Source organism: Gobio gobio (assembly GCF_949357685.1).
Source record: "Gobio gobio genome assembly, chromosome: 5".
NCBI lineage: Eukaryota > Metazoa > Chordata > Actinopteri > Cypriniformes > Gobionidae > Gobio > Gobio gobio.
In genome coordinates, this window is record NC_137101.1 from 14,880,681 (window position 1) to 14,895,886 (window position 15,206).

A 15,206-nucleotide genomic window follows, 5' to 3' on the forward strand; every position below is an offset into this window, starting at 1 on the left:
GTGTGGGAAGGGTAAGCCTATTTGTTTAGCGTCTTTATTAGTCATCATACTGTTCATTTTCATGTAGTGAACATGGTCAAAAAGTCCCTATAATACGGTAGCTTCTGCCATTGAACGTTAAGGAATACATGTCGGCTTCTAAGGTTATTTTAGTGGAACTGTTTATCTCACTTTTTGTACTTGGTAATGTCTAAATGAACAGTACACTTTTTCAGTCCAAGGATCCTTGTCGATGGGTTAGAAACTGTGAATGATGCAAAAAATTAAACAATACAACAATTTAAAGTGAATATCACGTTGCCAGTTGGGTGGATTTTGAATAGCCTCCACTTTTTCTATGACTAGTAAATTAATTGAACTTGCTGGTGTTGCAGTTTTGCATCTGAAAGAGACGAGATGTGAATTAAGAACAAGATTTTATATTCATAAATATATACTAACATAAAAAAGTGACGAAACAATATCCCATGGCTATATGAATGATCTGAGATTATAAATAATGAACTGTCCTAAGACTTCTATCGTAATACTAATATATTCACCTATGCACCTGGAGTGGGCAATTACAGATACATTTTCCATCATTAATTATTACATTTACCTAAAATGTCATCGCCAGCATTTTTTTTTTTATAGAAATGTAGATGCCAGTCAAGTTAAAATGTGCTCAACAGAATATGTAATGAAATTCAACAATTAGTAATAAACAAGTACATTTTATTTACCTCATATCAACCCGAACTGCATCTAAACAAAAGCTGATAAATCTTTCTGTGATCCAAAATAGACATGGCCGCAGCATGACATGCTCCATTTATGAATGTGTCCCGATACAAATTAGAATCAGATCACCGGATCAGGCTGCGACTGTAGCACAAGTGTGTACATGAAAGTCAGAAAACAACCTCCATCAAAAACGTCTCTTGAAAATTTAGAAGGGTCAGGGACAGATTAAAAACAGCAACAGGGTGGCATTTAAAATTTGCCAAGTGACGGGTGAGGGAATCCATCTGCACCAATTATAATGGGAAAAGCATACCTTTTAAAATAGAAACAAAAACAACAGTAAATAATTATATACTTGAATATAATCAGGCTGTGACAATTAAGACTAGTGTTCAGAAACATGGCATTGAGGGGGAACACGACTGTTCGCTTCTCTCGTAAAGCCATGTAGACCCTCCACATGACACGTCTCTGAAAGCAGCAGTGTAGTTATTCTGTTGGCAAGAAATAAACGAGAGCTTATGACAATTTCATTTTCATACAGATGATTTCAACCACCACCATTCAATGAGATATTTACAGCACCCCTTTCTAGAGTGTGTGCATGCCGTTCTTGGACTAAAAACTACACAAAAAAAAAGGAAACAAATAATAAAGGGAATACATCAGCTAAAACATCCTCAGGGAAATAAACATCCACAATATATGATACAATTCAAAGCTTAAATATAGGCATACTTTAACCAGCACATGCAGCTATGTATAGCCCAACACAGCTCCTTGGAATAAAGGAGGGGAGTTAGTTACATAAAAAATAAGCAGAGGCCGGAAAACTCTCATTCTTGTTGTAAGATTTGAAGTTGGAAGCCATTTTGTCATTGAATCCATAAAGACGGTATATCAAAAACAAAGAAAATACATAAGAGAAACAGAAATTTGTGTCCACTTGCACCAGATATGGGAAGGACAGAGGATTGTGTCGTCCACCTCTCCTAAAAGTTCTCACCGGACTGAGCAACTCTCTCTGCACCAGTTTCACGCCAGTGTGTACATCTCCCTTGCTTTCCTTGATACCGAAGGACAGGGAAAAATAAAAGAAGAAGAAAAAAAAAAACACAGCAGCTCACAGGTTTAAACACCATTGCTTGCATATGGCTGACAAAACTGATTGGGCGTCCCAGGTCGCCCAACAGTAAAAGCTCCTGAACGCGGTTCTCTCTGGTAAGGAGGACGCAGGAGGAGGGAGCCTCGTATATAGCGAAAGAGAGAGCAGAGAGGATGGTGGTGGCCGTTAGCACGTCCCTCAAGAGAAACCCAGTGAGCTGGACGTGCTGGATCGCTGGTTCAGTCGAGACATGCTGTTCATGCTGGAGCTGGAGGGCTTGAGGGGCGTGCTGCTGCCCAGGGCTTGTGGGAAACGCTGGTGGTAGCGATCCAGACGTAGGTACTTGACCGTCACCAGCTTACCTGTAGGAAATGGGCGACAGGTTGAAACGCACTGAAAACTGCAGTGGCTCGGATTAGTCTAGAATAAACACGACATTCATTTACCATCAAACCAGGAGCCATGAAGCGCTTTGAAGGCTTTCCCAGAATGCTCTGCTGAAAGGCACTTCACATAAACGCAGCCCTAAACGTGAAGAAGACCATATAGCAAACCATTAGTTAAACGGTTCTAGGAATATTCTAAGGAAATTCGAAGGCAGCAACATGCTCTATTAGAATCAATTATAAGTCAATTTGTATTTTCAGTTTATTTTCATTTTTCGAAGACGTTTAACATTAATAACACGGATTATAAATCATTTTACCCAATATTTGTGTTCTCTTCCAAAATTCTCTTTGTAGGCGGCAGGCAACTCATTAGCTTTTGGACAAAAAAACGTATAAATCCATGCTGTACATTTTGTAATGACCCACACAGGCTCAGGATACTCACCTCTCTTGAGTTTTTGTCAACAGCTATGTGAACGATTCCCTCGTTATCACTGCACTTCTCCAAAATGGCTTCTTGAATGGCGAGGTGCCAGTTTTCCCCCACTTCCCTGTTCAAAAGGAAAATACTGAGATTACTTTTTTCAAAAAAACACTAATATCAGGCAAACCTATATAGTCTTATGCAAGTAAATACATTTAACTTCGCTAGCCTGCTTGAATTCAACGTGAGGTCACGTGTTCAAGTCCTTAGGAAACTTACATTACAGGATCGAACATGTTGCGAATCTTCAAGCATGGCGTTAAGCTGTTTGGTGGTGAATTTCTTCGGTCCAATGGAAATGCTAAAAAACAAAACAAGCCATGAAGTCCATGTACACACTCTATTCATGAAAGTCTACACATGAATGCATGTGTTAACACCAAAAACGTCAAGTAAGGCCTTTCAAACAAGTCAATCAGAAGGAGGTATCCACATACTTATGCCATGTATGAATCTGAAAAATTTATTTGGAACAAGCTTGGACTTAAAATGTTGATGGTTGATCGCACACAAAGTAAGAGTTACCTTGGCCTTGCCAGACTTTGGAGGGCATATGCATCTTATCAGGTGACATTGAGGGCTGAATCCACCGCCACACCATGAAGTCCGCCCCTCCAATCCTCTGCTTTTCTGTCCGGATGCGAGACTCGTTAGCCGAGAGGAACGCAACTGCTCTGTCCCACACTTTCTTCATCTTCTTTCTGAGAGAACAACACAAACATACAACTCAGGACTCGTGAAAAGAGGGCGTTTCATACAAGAACTAGGGATGCTCATTGACCGTTTAACAGTTAACCAAAAGTAAGAATTTTGACCGATTAATACTATCAGTTAAATGTTTTTTTTTTTTTTATCTTTGTTTTGTTTGCTGCATGGTTAAAAAAAAAATGCTGTATTTGTTAACTCACGGGATTCGTCGACATGTGCAACCACACGTGTCTACACATACCACTTTTCCACCAAGGCAGTGCCGGTGCTAGTTCGGAGCCAGAGCCTAGTTTCAAATCGGTTCTTTGTGTTACCACAGCCAAAGCCCCAGCTCCGAGCCAGAAAAAGTGGTTCTTAAGTAGCACCAAAACATTGCTGGGCTAGAACAGGGCTAGAAGTAAGAACTGATTACGTCAGGCGCTGGGGCGGGGTCAACAGGACGAACACAAACTTGAGATCCGCCATGTTTGAAATAGCAGCTAATGGCTCTAACAGCTGCTGCTCGTTTGTAATCTCCGTCTATACAAATTATGGCGAACTGCATGAATGCGTTGGATTCGCTGTGTTTTCGTAGTGTTTTGATGCCGATGTAGGATCGTAAAGCCATGTGAATCAATAGTAACGCAACGTTTGCATTGTTGATGTAAGGCTTATTCGCAGCGTTGCTGTGCAGAGACCGATCGCCGTATGATAACGAGTCCAGCGAGAGCATATGACTCCTTATGCTTTCGATTCACTCATGCGTTTTTTTTATATCATACGTGGATCGGTCTGCGCAGCGCTGATGCATCTCGAACAAGCCTGGTGTGTTTGTGTTTCCCGCTGCCCAGGGTTGCCAGGTTTTCACAACAAAACCCGCCCAATTGCTACTCAAAACAAGCCCAATCGCGTTTCAGGGGGGGCTTCCCCGGTAATAATCACATTTGGGGGTAAAATGTGTTTTTTTGGCATTATTGCCTACTAAAATTTGCATTCCCAGGGCTAAATATCACATAATTGGGGTCACTTCAACCCGCAGACATTAATAGCCCGCGGCAACAGTTATGAAGTAGCCTAATTCCGCGGGAAAACCGCAGACTTGGCAACACTGCCGCTGCCTCGCTAGCGTTGCTGAGAAAGATGAGACGTATACAGTGACGTAAGACATGGCTCTGTTGTGGCTCTCAGCATGTGGTAAAGCAAACGGTTCTTAGAAGGCTCCTCAGTCGAACCAACTATGAACTGGGACTAGCACTGACTCTGAACTAGCACCCGGTTCATTCTGGTGGAAAAGGGGTAACAGAAATATTTCGCAAAATGAAGCAATGGAAAAGTAGTAGGCCTACAGTGTGGGACCATTTAGACAGAAAGGGCGACGAAGTTACTTGCAAAATATGCTCCGCGGTATTAAAATACAGCAGTAGTACAAGCTCTAGACTCGTGGAAAGCAAATGAAAGGCGCTTCCCGAGGCTGGCCACTCTAGCAAGGCGTTTTCTCTGTATTCCCAGGGCATCAGTGCCATCCGAAGCCTTGTTTAAGGCTTTTCGTAGTGTGGTTTTGGTAAAGTTTCCTAAAGTAAACATTGTCACGCATGTTCTTCTCGCCGCTGTGTCCTGATGGTTTATAGAACAAACAAAGAGATGTCGTTTCAAAGAATAGCACAACGGCGAGTGCGTCGAGTATATACACGTCCCCGAACGAACTAGGCGCACGCAGTCAGCGGAGGCTCACGTTGCGGAGCCAGACAAAAGTATAAACAAGGCTTGAGAGGGTGTTTTCTGCCGTGGATCAAACTGTCACAAGGCTGTGCTCCAGACTAACCCACATCACTTAGACATGTTACTAAAAAAATAGTAAAAACCATACAAGGTGTGGATTGAGGTAGGCCTACTATTTTTATTTGACAAAAAAACTATTCCGGTTTTTCAAACGGATTCAGTGTATTTTCGTTTTGTCATCTTAATTTGGTAATTATTTAAGTGAAAAATATTTAGTATAGGCCTATTTATTTTAGGGATGAAACGGTATGGAAATTTAACATCACGATTATAGTGACCCAAATTATCACGGTTATCAATTAGTGCTGTCAAACGATTAAAATATTTAATCGCGATTAATCGCATTAATGCCATAGTTAACTCACAATTAATCGCACATTTTTTTTTATTCTAAATGTCCCTTGATTTCTTTTTGTCCCATTATTTTTTCTTATTTTAATGCTCTTATCAACATAGAAAAGTGGATCGGCTTGCTTTGTTCAAATGTTTGTTTTATTGAAAACAACATTGGCATACTGTAGTGTTCGATTTCACACCAACATTCTCACTTGAAGCAGTCATTCACACTTGGAGCAAATAATCGCTCACACAATGTAACACTGTCCATCAATAAAAGGGTGAAAAAAAATACTTTGTTGCACAAACAGCCCCTTCAACAGCCCTTTCTAAGGGATCAAAACAGGGTGATACAAAATAAAATTACAAAGTGCACATGCAAGGTAAACTAGGACTCCGCCTATAGTGCAGTTAAACCAGGGGTCGCCAACTAGCGGACTCCGGTCCAAATCCGGACCGCGAAGCCTTTTGACGTAGGCTAATGAAACAGTTAACGTTGCAATGCTCACTGTTACGTTCAGACCCAGACGCGCGGTCAAGCATGCAGGTGCGTTCACACCGGACGCGAATGACGCGACATGCACGCCGCTTAATTCGCGCCGCAGAATGTCTATTTGCGTCTTTGCATTGACTTAAATCACTCGCGCAAAACGCTTCATTCGCGTCCGGTGTGAATGCACCACCAGAGCAGAAAGCAGCGCTCAAGACAAGCACTTTTAGTTGAAGACCCCTGAGTTAAACCATGGCATAATACGTTTCTCATTTCGGCGTCTCACGCTTGCCATCCACGTCTACTCTTTTAATGGCCCACAAGTGTGGGCAGCCGCAGCGTGCCTGATGTTTTGTTTCCGGTCTAGCTACATCCGGAGTGGTGTTGTAGTTTTTCTAACGTTACTAGTTGCTGCAACAGCATGTGAAAAAACTACAAAGTTTGTTAGACCAAAAAGAACGATAATCTCGCGATAAAAAAATTGACGCCGTTAAAATAGGTTTGCGTTAACGTCGTTAATAACGCGTTTAACTGACAGCACTATTATCAATATTATCACGGTTTTGTTCAAATGAGATGAAAGTATTCAAAAAGAACAGATGCACACACTTAAAACATTTCAACAAGTTTTATATTTGAAATTCAACAAATAACTAAAGCAGCTCTATGCACTTTTTTAAGCTAGATTCTGTGGGATTTCCTTCCTTAATGGCCGTCGTCAATAGCAACGCATAATGCATAAATAATAATAATTTGTCGTAAAAAATAATCTCTAATATTGTCTCTGTAAATATATTCTCAGGCAATATTTCGCATCAGTGTTCAGCAATGATGCATTTAAATCTAGCATGTTTTGTGTTAGAGCCCAAACAGTATCCTAGTGAAATAATGCATATCCATATTTCCATATGATTTGACAGTTTATTTTATTAAATATCACAATGTGTGCATCATACCTGACACCTAGATGATCACTTTACAGTCAGTTTTATGACTGTCATTCTTTTCAAATGCTATTAAAGTTTGAAACGTGTATAACGTTACCAATGTTGTGTGTAACTTTAGAGACGGTCCCTAAATTCGCCAGCCATATCAGATGCGCTGTGGTTCTGCTGTGTTTGTTTAAACTATTGTCGCTGCTGAAATAGAACAAAAACAGTCATCCACTCTATGAGTGAATCTCCTGCATACATCGCACATTTAAATCTGCTCTGAGTGTAGATTACAGCAAGAGAGAGAGCGGCGCGAACATAACTCCGGCTAATCTGAACGCCTCTGATTATGAGACATTGCATTCATAAACTCAATATAAACACGTGTGAGTGGTTATAATGCGCAACGCGATTATAACAGACGGCTTTTGAGAAGACTATAATAAGTTCAACAGCCAGAGTGACTAGTGTGCAGCCGAAATAACGTTACACGTTATTTTTTTACAGTCTATGCGTTACACCCGCAAATGGCGGTTGTTAATGTCAAGCCCTGATTATTATCCCTTAAAATGTCACCCTAGTCTTGTCTGAATTTGTTCGTTCGCTTCACGTTATAATTTGCCAGACGTTTGGTATTGAGGTCAAAGTCCACTTGCCTTGCGTTCGTAGTTTTGAAGTGTTCCCCCTATTACAGCGACTTTCCTCTGGCATGTTCTGCAGACAGGGTGGCCATCTTCGATTAAGTTTCCCTCAGGACTTTTGTAAAAGCCAAAATATGACCACACCTCAGATTTGGTCCTTTTAGAGGCTGAACAATCCCCAGAGTGCTGTCACTGCCTTCTGCCATTTCTTCTCATTCAAAAACAGCGGTGCGCTGCGTCAGACTGACGCTGACTGGACAATATTTACCGCGAGTTTTCACAATCGTGATAATCACACGCGGTTTTAATGATAACTAAATTTTATACGATATTACTAACCGTCACTAAATTTTATCGTGGTTTATCGTGAAACCGGTAATTGTTTCATCCCTAATTTATTTTATGCTTTTTATTTATATTTTATTCTGTTGTCAGAAACGCTGCATGTGCGTGAAAATTTGATGATGTGTGAACCCAGGTTCTGTTGTTGATCCGTTCTGTATGCTGCTGTTTGCACGGTAAAATAAACCCGTGAAAAAAAGTGTCTTTTTAACGGGTCACAGACACTCGTCAATTGTATTTTTATTTAATACCAATTCAATAGTATAATCTTATCAGTTAACGGTTAATAATCGGATAATGAGCGGCGGTTGTCGGTCGGGAAAATTAACCGAAATGAGCATCCCTAACAAGAACGCAACCCAAATTAAAGGCAAATTTGTTCAGCAACAATAGAATACCTTTCTTGAGGCTGGACAAGAGTGTCACGGACGTGAGGGATGGGCAAGTATGCCTGCAAGTCCTTATTCTCCTGAGAGGCCTCATTGTGGCTCCTCATTACATCTGTAAAAACACAAAGAAAAGGCATTTAAGATACACTGTGTAACTTCTAGCTAAAATTTAGCTTATAGTGATGAGGCAGTCTTACCAATGATTCGCTCCACCATGTCATACATTTGTCTCGTTTCCTCCTCTTCTCTGCGCCATCTGTATTTCATGTAATACACCAAACCCAAAATAATACCAATGCCTACAGAAAAAGTGTAAAAGGAGAACATTTGTGAAATGATGACGCTTTTACCAAAGGGAAGATCGACAAATTATAAAAACAGAGTATGCCCACCTGCGAGAATGAGGAGAACTCTGTGGATCACAGTGAAGAAGGCGCGTCTGAAGCGGCAGAAGAAGGACATGCGGGGGTGGATGGACTCAAGCCGTGAGATTTCCGATACGTACTCAATGGTTTGAGCAGGGTCGGCACCAATCAACCTGCCCAGAAAACAGCGCACACACCCAGTGAACACAGGAAAATGGCACACACACAGGCCGAGAGATATTAAAGATATGAACGCTACACCTTATTAACAGATAGATAGAGAAGCCGATAGACAAAGACACAGGCTGACAGGCCAACAGAAAGGCCAATACAGACAGAAAGAGAGGCCAACAGACAAGAAAACAGACAAACAGGCCAGCAGACAGACATATGGACGGATATCAGTTACCTTATTCCGACAACATCTTTGGTTTTCATGATCCATTCTAAAGACGTTTCAATCAAGTTTTCAAATGCTTCATTTTGGAGCTTGAAAGAGAAAGACACTTTATTATAATGTGCAACTTCATGTTGGCAGAGCAACTGTTTCCCAAATTATACAATTAAATACGACATAAGTCCATGTCAATTAAATAAACAACCTTATTTGACTTAAATGAATATAAAATATAGCTCCAACCCCTTCAAAAAGCAAAACAAACCTTGAGGTACGTGGAGGCGTCCCTAAAAGAGACACTTCTGTTTAAAGGATTTTTAAGGTCTCCACAATCATGCTCTCCTGAAAGGCAATCAAAATGTTTCACATTGTAAATGCTGCAAATATAAACATCCAAATACACCAATTTCCAATCTGTACAATGTTTAGAGGTTAAAATATGAGCTGCAACTGTATGCTCACCTGCAACATTGGCCAGGTGCTCATGTAGTGACATGAGAAGGTTAAGGATGAGGTCTCGGTCTTGGACCTCCTGTTGAATCAAACACAAGTACAAGTAGTAAGTACACGTTTGAGGACGGTACAAACATCTTCTTGGTGAAAAAAGGGAAATTACTTGACGAAAGGTGAGAAGACAGATACTTACATACTGCTTATCAAACTCTGGTCCAAACGGGTGCTGCAAGACTGAAAAAGAAAAGAAAATTAGGATGACAAACGGCATTACACTGCATTAGCAAAAATCTTTCACAGTCCAATTATATTAAAGTATTATGGCTGGATGGTGTTTCCCAACCAATGCCGAGGACAGACAGAGGGAGTGACCATGGAGGAGGGCTGCTCATCGTCTCACACTTGAGGGTGTGACTACGAGCGAGAGCCTTTCGTCGTCTCGCACTTGAGTCATTGTCTGAACATTGTGTTTCTGTCCTCGTTCTGGCCCGGGCCCAGATTTAGCACAGCAACTGCCCTTCCCTGCATGTCTCAATCATAGATAACATTCATCTGGCATATCACACGTAAGCCGTCTGAAGACGCAAACCATTTAAACTGACAAAACAACAGCTTTTAAGATTTCTTGCCAAAGTTTGACCTAGATTTCAGGCAATGGGATGTTCAAGGACACATTTTGCTTGTTCTGTGTTTGAGCTACAGCTGTGAGTGGCTTAAACCGCCTTAACCATGGTAAAACCACTGAAATACAGCGGCTCATTTTTATAATGGAATCAGCAATAAAATAAAGGATATCACTTTTATAATAACTAAGTCACACTTGTTTCGTTGATAAACATTACAGATAAATCATATCCCATACTTGACCTTCCAGTCGTTTGAAACTTTAGCTGCTCGGAATTGAATACCAGCATACTATTAAAGGGTTAGCTCACGCAAAAATTTAAATTCTGTCATTAATTACTCAACCGTGTGTCGTTCCAAACCCGTAAGACCTTCGTTCATCTTCCGAGCACAAATTAAGATTTAAGTTAAGATTTTTGATGAAATCTGATAGCTCTCTGACTAGGGTTGGGTACCATTCACATTTTTATGGGTATCGGTACCTGAAATTCAGTAACGGTACCTTTTTCAGTAATTTAGAGATGTTTACATCAATAACTAAAGAACCTGCAAGTCATTTATAGAAGTGTTATTGACATTATGCCAGAGCTGCCCTGGTCGCTGTCTGCCATTGTCTCTGATGTTTGTATACTGTAATATTTACTAGTAAATAGTAGGCTACTAGGTACTTAATTTAATTCATAAAAACAACCAGTTATTTTTTTCTTTTTAATTTCATTTCTATGAAAAGATTTCCCACAAATGATGTGTTGTGTATTTTCTGGTAATCAAATGAAGACAAAACACATTAATTTAATTTATCTTTTAATTTAATTAAACTTTTTTTTGTCAAACAAGTGCTGCACAACTGAGCTTTATATGGTTAAAATTAAAACATGAAGAAATGTTTTTATTACTTAAAAAATAAAGTTGAGATCATTTATTATTATTACATTAGTGTTAGTATTATTATTACATTGAGACGTATCTAAATTCTACTGTACAGTGATGTATTTGTCAAGTGAAACTTATTTTGACGGGTTGCAGTGAAGACCTTTGAGTTTCTGTGTGTTTATGATTTGACGGTAGTTTTTCTCAAATAAAACTGTAAAATGCTCATAAAGTGACTCTCAGTGGCTCTGGAGATGACGTTTGTGCGTTCATGTCCTCATATGAGACGGCAGAGATGGTAACATGCGACCGTCACGCGCGATTCTGTGTGTGAGGTAAACCGCGCATATACGGCATTCATTCGCACAGAGACACGTAGGATTCGTATTTAAATAGTCTTTTTGCGGTTTAATATTCACAGACACTAGTCTATATCACCAGATGCGTTCTAAGGTACCGAAATTTGGTACCGATTGATTTAAAGTGAATCGTACTAGGTAGTACCGACGTAATTCGTTCAGTGCCCTTAAAAGTACAGAGTTCGGTACCCAACCCGATCTCTGACCCCTCTTTACACTACGTCAAAAGCGTAAAAGTCTGACACAGTCTAGAAGAAATTGTTGAATAAAGTGGTTATTTTTGCACACAAAAAGTATTCTTGGCTCTTCATAAAATTAAGGTTCAACCACTGTAGTCACATTTATGATTTTAACGATGTCTTTACTACCTTTCTGGGCCTTGAAAGTGTTAATTAAATAGCTGTATATGGAGGGGTCAGAAAGCTCTCGGATTTCATCACAAATATCTTAATTCGTGTTCCGAAGATGAACGAAGGTTATGGGTTTGGAACGACATGAGGGTGAGTAATTAATGACAGAAATGTCATTTTTGGGTGAACTAACCCTTAAAAAAAAAAAAAAAAAAAAAAAAAAAAAGCATGTGAAACAACATACAATTCAATGATAAATGTTCCAAACAATACTATGCTACACCGATGCCAAATGACCTTGTTACATAGCAGTTTGAGTTCACACAGTAGCATGCGGTTATCAACGCAGAAACAAAAGTCAATATTTTGCATTTTTACTTCAAGAAATGTTAAAACATCTTATGTCAGTCTGATAGGAGGATGTTAAAAGTCGTGGAAAATATGACAGTCGTCATACTGGAATATCAAGTCATCCGCACTGCTCAGTGGGAAATGGTACTGAATGCTGTAGGATATATTTCATACAGAACATTTTAGTGCACACTACAGAAACAAGAAGCATGTCTTATCTGAGCAAGTAAAAAAACTGATACACATATATAATCCCTCAAAGTGAGAATCCGGCATTTAGCCGGCCAGAGAAGTCAGTCACTCTAGCTGGCCACAAACTCCCAGAGTCCCATGAGAGACAGACAATTAGGCCGCTTTAGCTTGTCTGTGACCTAGATGTCTGCAGCACACTCTCCAGTCAAAGCTCCTCTCCCCGAGAGGCCGGCCATGCCACAAATATACATAGTAATTCATCAGTCGCCTTCCTCTCAAGAGTCGTCTCTGCCTCCAGAGCACTTTACTCTGATGCTACTCAAGCTATTTAAACTGAGTGGCATTGAACGCACATCCAAGAACAGACTTTCTCTCATCTGGGAAAATGTATCAAAAGATTAATGCTCGCTATCACATTATGACCATGAATGATGTCAACATGTCAAAACGTGGGGACTACCAGACTAGCCATGATTATTCACCAATAACAGACAGTCAGAGGGTTCCCACACTTTTGAAAAGTGAATTTCCCCCGACTTTCCATCACCATTCTACTCATTTATAATTGCTGGATAAGGAGTTTTAAAAATCCTTCAATTGAATTCATTATTTAAAATAATTAAGTAAAACAGAAATATTAACTGCCTAATGAATCATTTACATCAATTTGAATATCAAAGCTAGTTTTAGTCTACAAAAAGAGAAATATTTTGCCAAATAAAATGTTTTGCACAGGGCATAATTAGCAAACTGTTCATTCATTCATATGCAATCATGCATATTTATTATTTAAACATACTTTTAGTAAGAGAAAATAGAGAACTGGAATTAATGAAGACGTCATACAATCACAAATATGGTGAGAGTTATGGAGCGCTAAGACGTTGGGAGTAATTTGACTAAAAGTGTGTCACAAACATGGTGTTGCAGCATTTAGGGTGACGGTGCGATCAGCTACCTGAAATCCACCAGGGCTGGAACAGTCATCTGTGACAGCATGGAGCGCACATATTTCTAATGCAAATACTTCTCTCTGTCCCATAAAGCACCAGTGGGAAGTGCATTTCCTGTCTGAGGAGGTGCAAATAGTCTGGGGTGATAACTGCTGTGTGAATTGGGCACGTTTGACTCATGCAGTTGCAGAAACAATTCGAAAAACTTTGAGGAACATTCTAAAGCGTTAAATATGTCATTTCATAAATAAATGTTGCTTAGTTGAATCAACACAGATGTCAATATGACATTTTTACCATATAAACCAGATCTTAAAAGAGATGCAACACTAGTGCAACTACCACTAATATTATTGAATATGATGGCTCACAGACTATTGAAACTATGACAGATGCACTTTTCTTCATCGCACCATGGTATTGCCATAGCACTAAAAGTGTCACCTGGTATCCATTATAGTATTCTTGGGAACTGGGTGGAAGTAATACATTCATTTTATAGTATGGTATTTATGTGGTTATCATTCAGTAGCATCATTTACCATGGGGCAAGTAAACAGTTCACTAGGTTTTAAAAACCAGGCCACCTTCAGCACTTCATACTTACTGACTGCATCCCCCACGGCGGTGCTGGAGCCCCTCATCCGCAGGTACATGAGGCCCAGCAGCACGAAGAACAGGCAGGCGGCTGTCAGGAGGAACATGGACAGGTAGTGAGCGCTGAAGCCGCCGGTGGAGGACACCTCCTCCCGTTTAAACTGCTGCAATAGCTCGTCCTCCGGGACCGTGTTGTGCTGCTTGGACTTGGGGGCTGAGGCATGGCTGTAGGAGTGGTTGGACCCGGTGTGGTTCGAGTGGTTCGCTCGGTATGTCGCGGTGTAGGAGGGAAAGCGCGGTCTGAGCCCGATACTAAATCGGCTGTTGCTGCTGCAGGCGGACTCGCCGTCTCCGTTGTCGAGGTGGTTCTTGTTAAAAGAACCGGACGGGATGCTTCTGCTGCTGCTGTTGTCATCCCCGTCAGTCCCGGAGAGTTTCGGGTAGCTGCGGCTCACGTAGCTTCCGCTGAACTCCCTCGGTTTCTTGCCATCGTCGTCCCTCCGTTCCCCGACCATATCTAGGTTGAAGTCGGGAGTATCATGCGTCGTCTCCGAGCTCCAGACGCTCCGGTACGGGGGAGAGGAGGCGGGTGGACTGTGTCTGAAAGTCAGACGGCGTTCGCGGGGACGGTCTCGCACACCCTCCTCTTCCTCCTCCTCGTCGGAATCGGAATAATCCCTGGCTAAATTACTGCTGTTCGACTCGTAAAAAGCCTTCTTCCCGTTCAAAACGCGACTGTCTCTTTCCGTTTCCTCCAAACCGCTGGATTTACCCCTGTCTGCCCACCACGGAGACCCAGAAATGCCTTTCCTGTCCGCGGATAACCCGATGGAGGCGGCGGGTGTTCCCGCAGGCCTGATGGTGGGTGTCTGCTGCGCGGATCCTCGGTCTCTCCTGCTGCCGCCGTGATTCGGGCCTCCTTTCTTCTGCGGCGCCTCCGCGTCCGACTCGTCCGAGCTGAAACCCAGCACGAACTTTCCGGGTCTGCGCTTTTCGCTCCGGCGCGTGACGTCACTGCCCGGTGGCCTGGCGCTGAATCCCGAAGCTCGCGCGGCGGCGTTGCTATTACTAACGCTACTGCTGCCGTTGTTGTTGATACTCCCGGTGCTGCTGAGCCCTTTCCCGCTCCGGAAGCCCCGCGGCTGTGGCTGCTCCTCCCGCAGCTTTTTCAGTTTCTTCAAGTACACGGGCCGCGTGCTCTCCGTCACCGGGCCCGGGGTGAAGCCGAGCCGTTTTAATTCAGACACAAGCTCCTCATCCGTTAACTGTGCAGACGCCATCTTGCACGAAAAAACGCACACAGCGAGACACGGCGGAAGTGACGTGGAAGTAAGCGGACAGACGGCCAACTTGAAAGGAAAGAAATGGGAAACTTTTTTTAAAATATTGCTATTA

At 41.6% G+C, this 15,206-nt stretch overlaps 1 protein-coding gene across 1 annotated transcript; it reads right to left on the reverse strand.

The window, feature by feature from the left end:
- Positions 1–400: 400 nt before the first annotated feature.
- Positions 401–15,106, reverse strand: lemd3 (LEM domain containing 3). Its single transcript, XM_079816693.1, has 13 exons — positions 13,822–15,106; positions 9,709–9,749; positions 9,525–9,594; positions 9,328–9,404; positions 9,075–9,154; positions 8,693–8,838; positions 8,498–8,599; positions 8,310–8,412; positions 3,230–3,405; positions 2,924–3,005; positions 2,666–2,771; positions 2,278–2,356; positions 401–2,193 (listed from the first exon to the last, which is right to left on the reverse strand). The coding sequence occupies exons 1-13, from the start codon at positions 15,089–15,091 to the stop codon at positions 2,030–2,032; spliced, it is 2,496 nt and encodes an 831-aa protein (XP_079672819.1). The 5' UTR covers positions 15,092–15,106; the 3' UTR covers positions 401–2,029.
- Between the last annotated feature and the right edge of the window lie 100 nt (positions 15,107–15,206).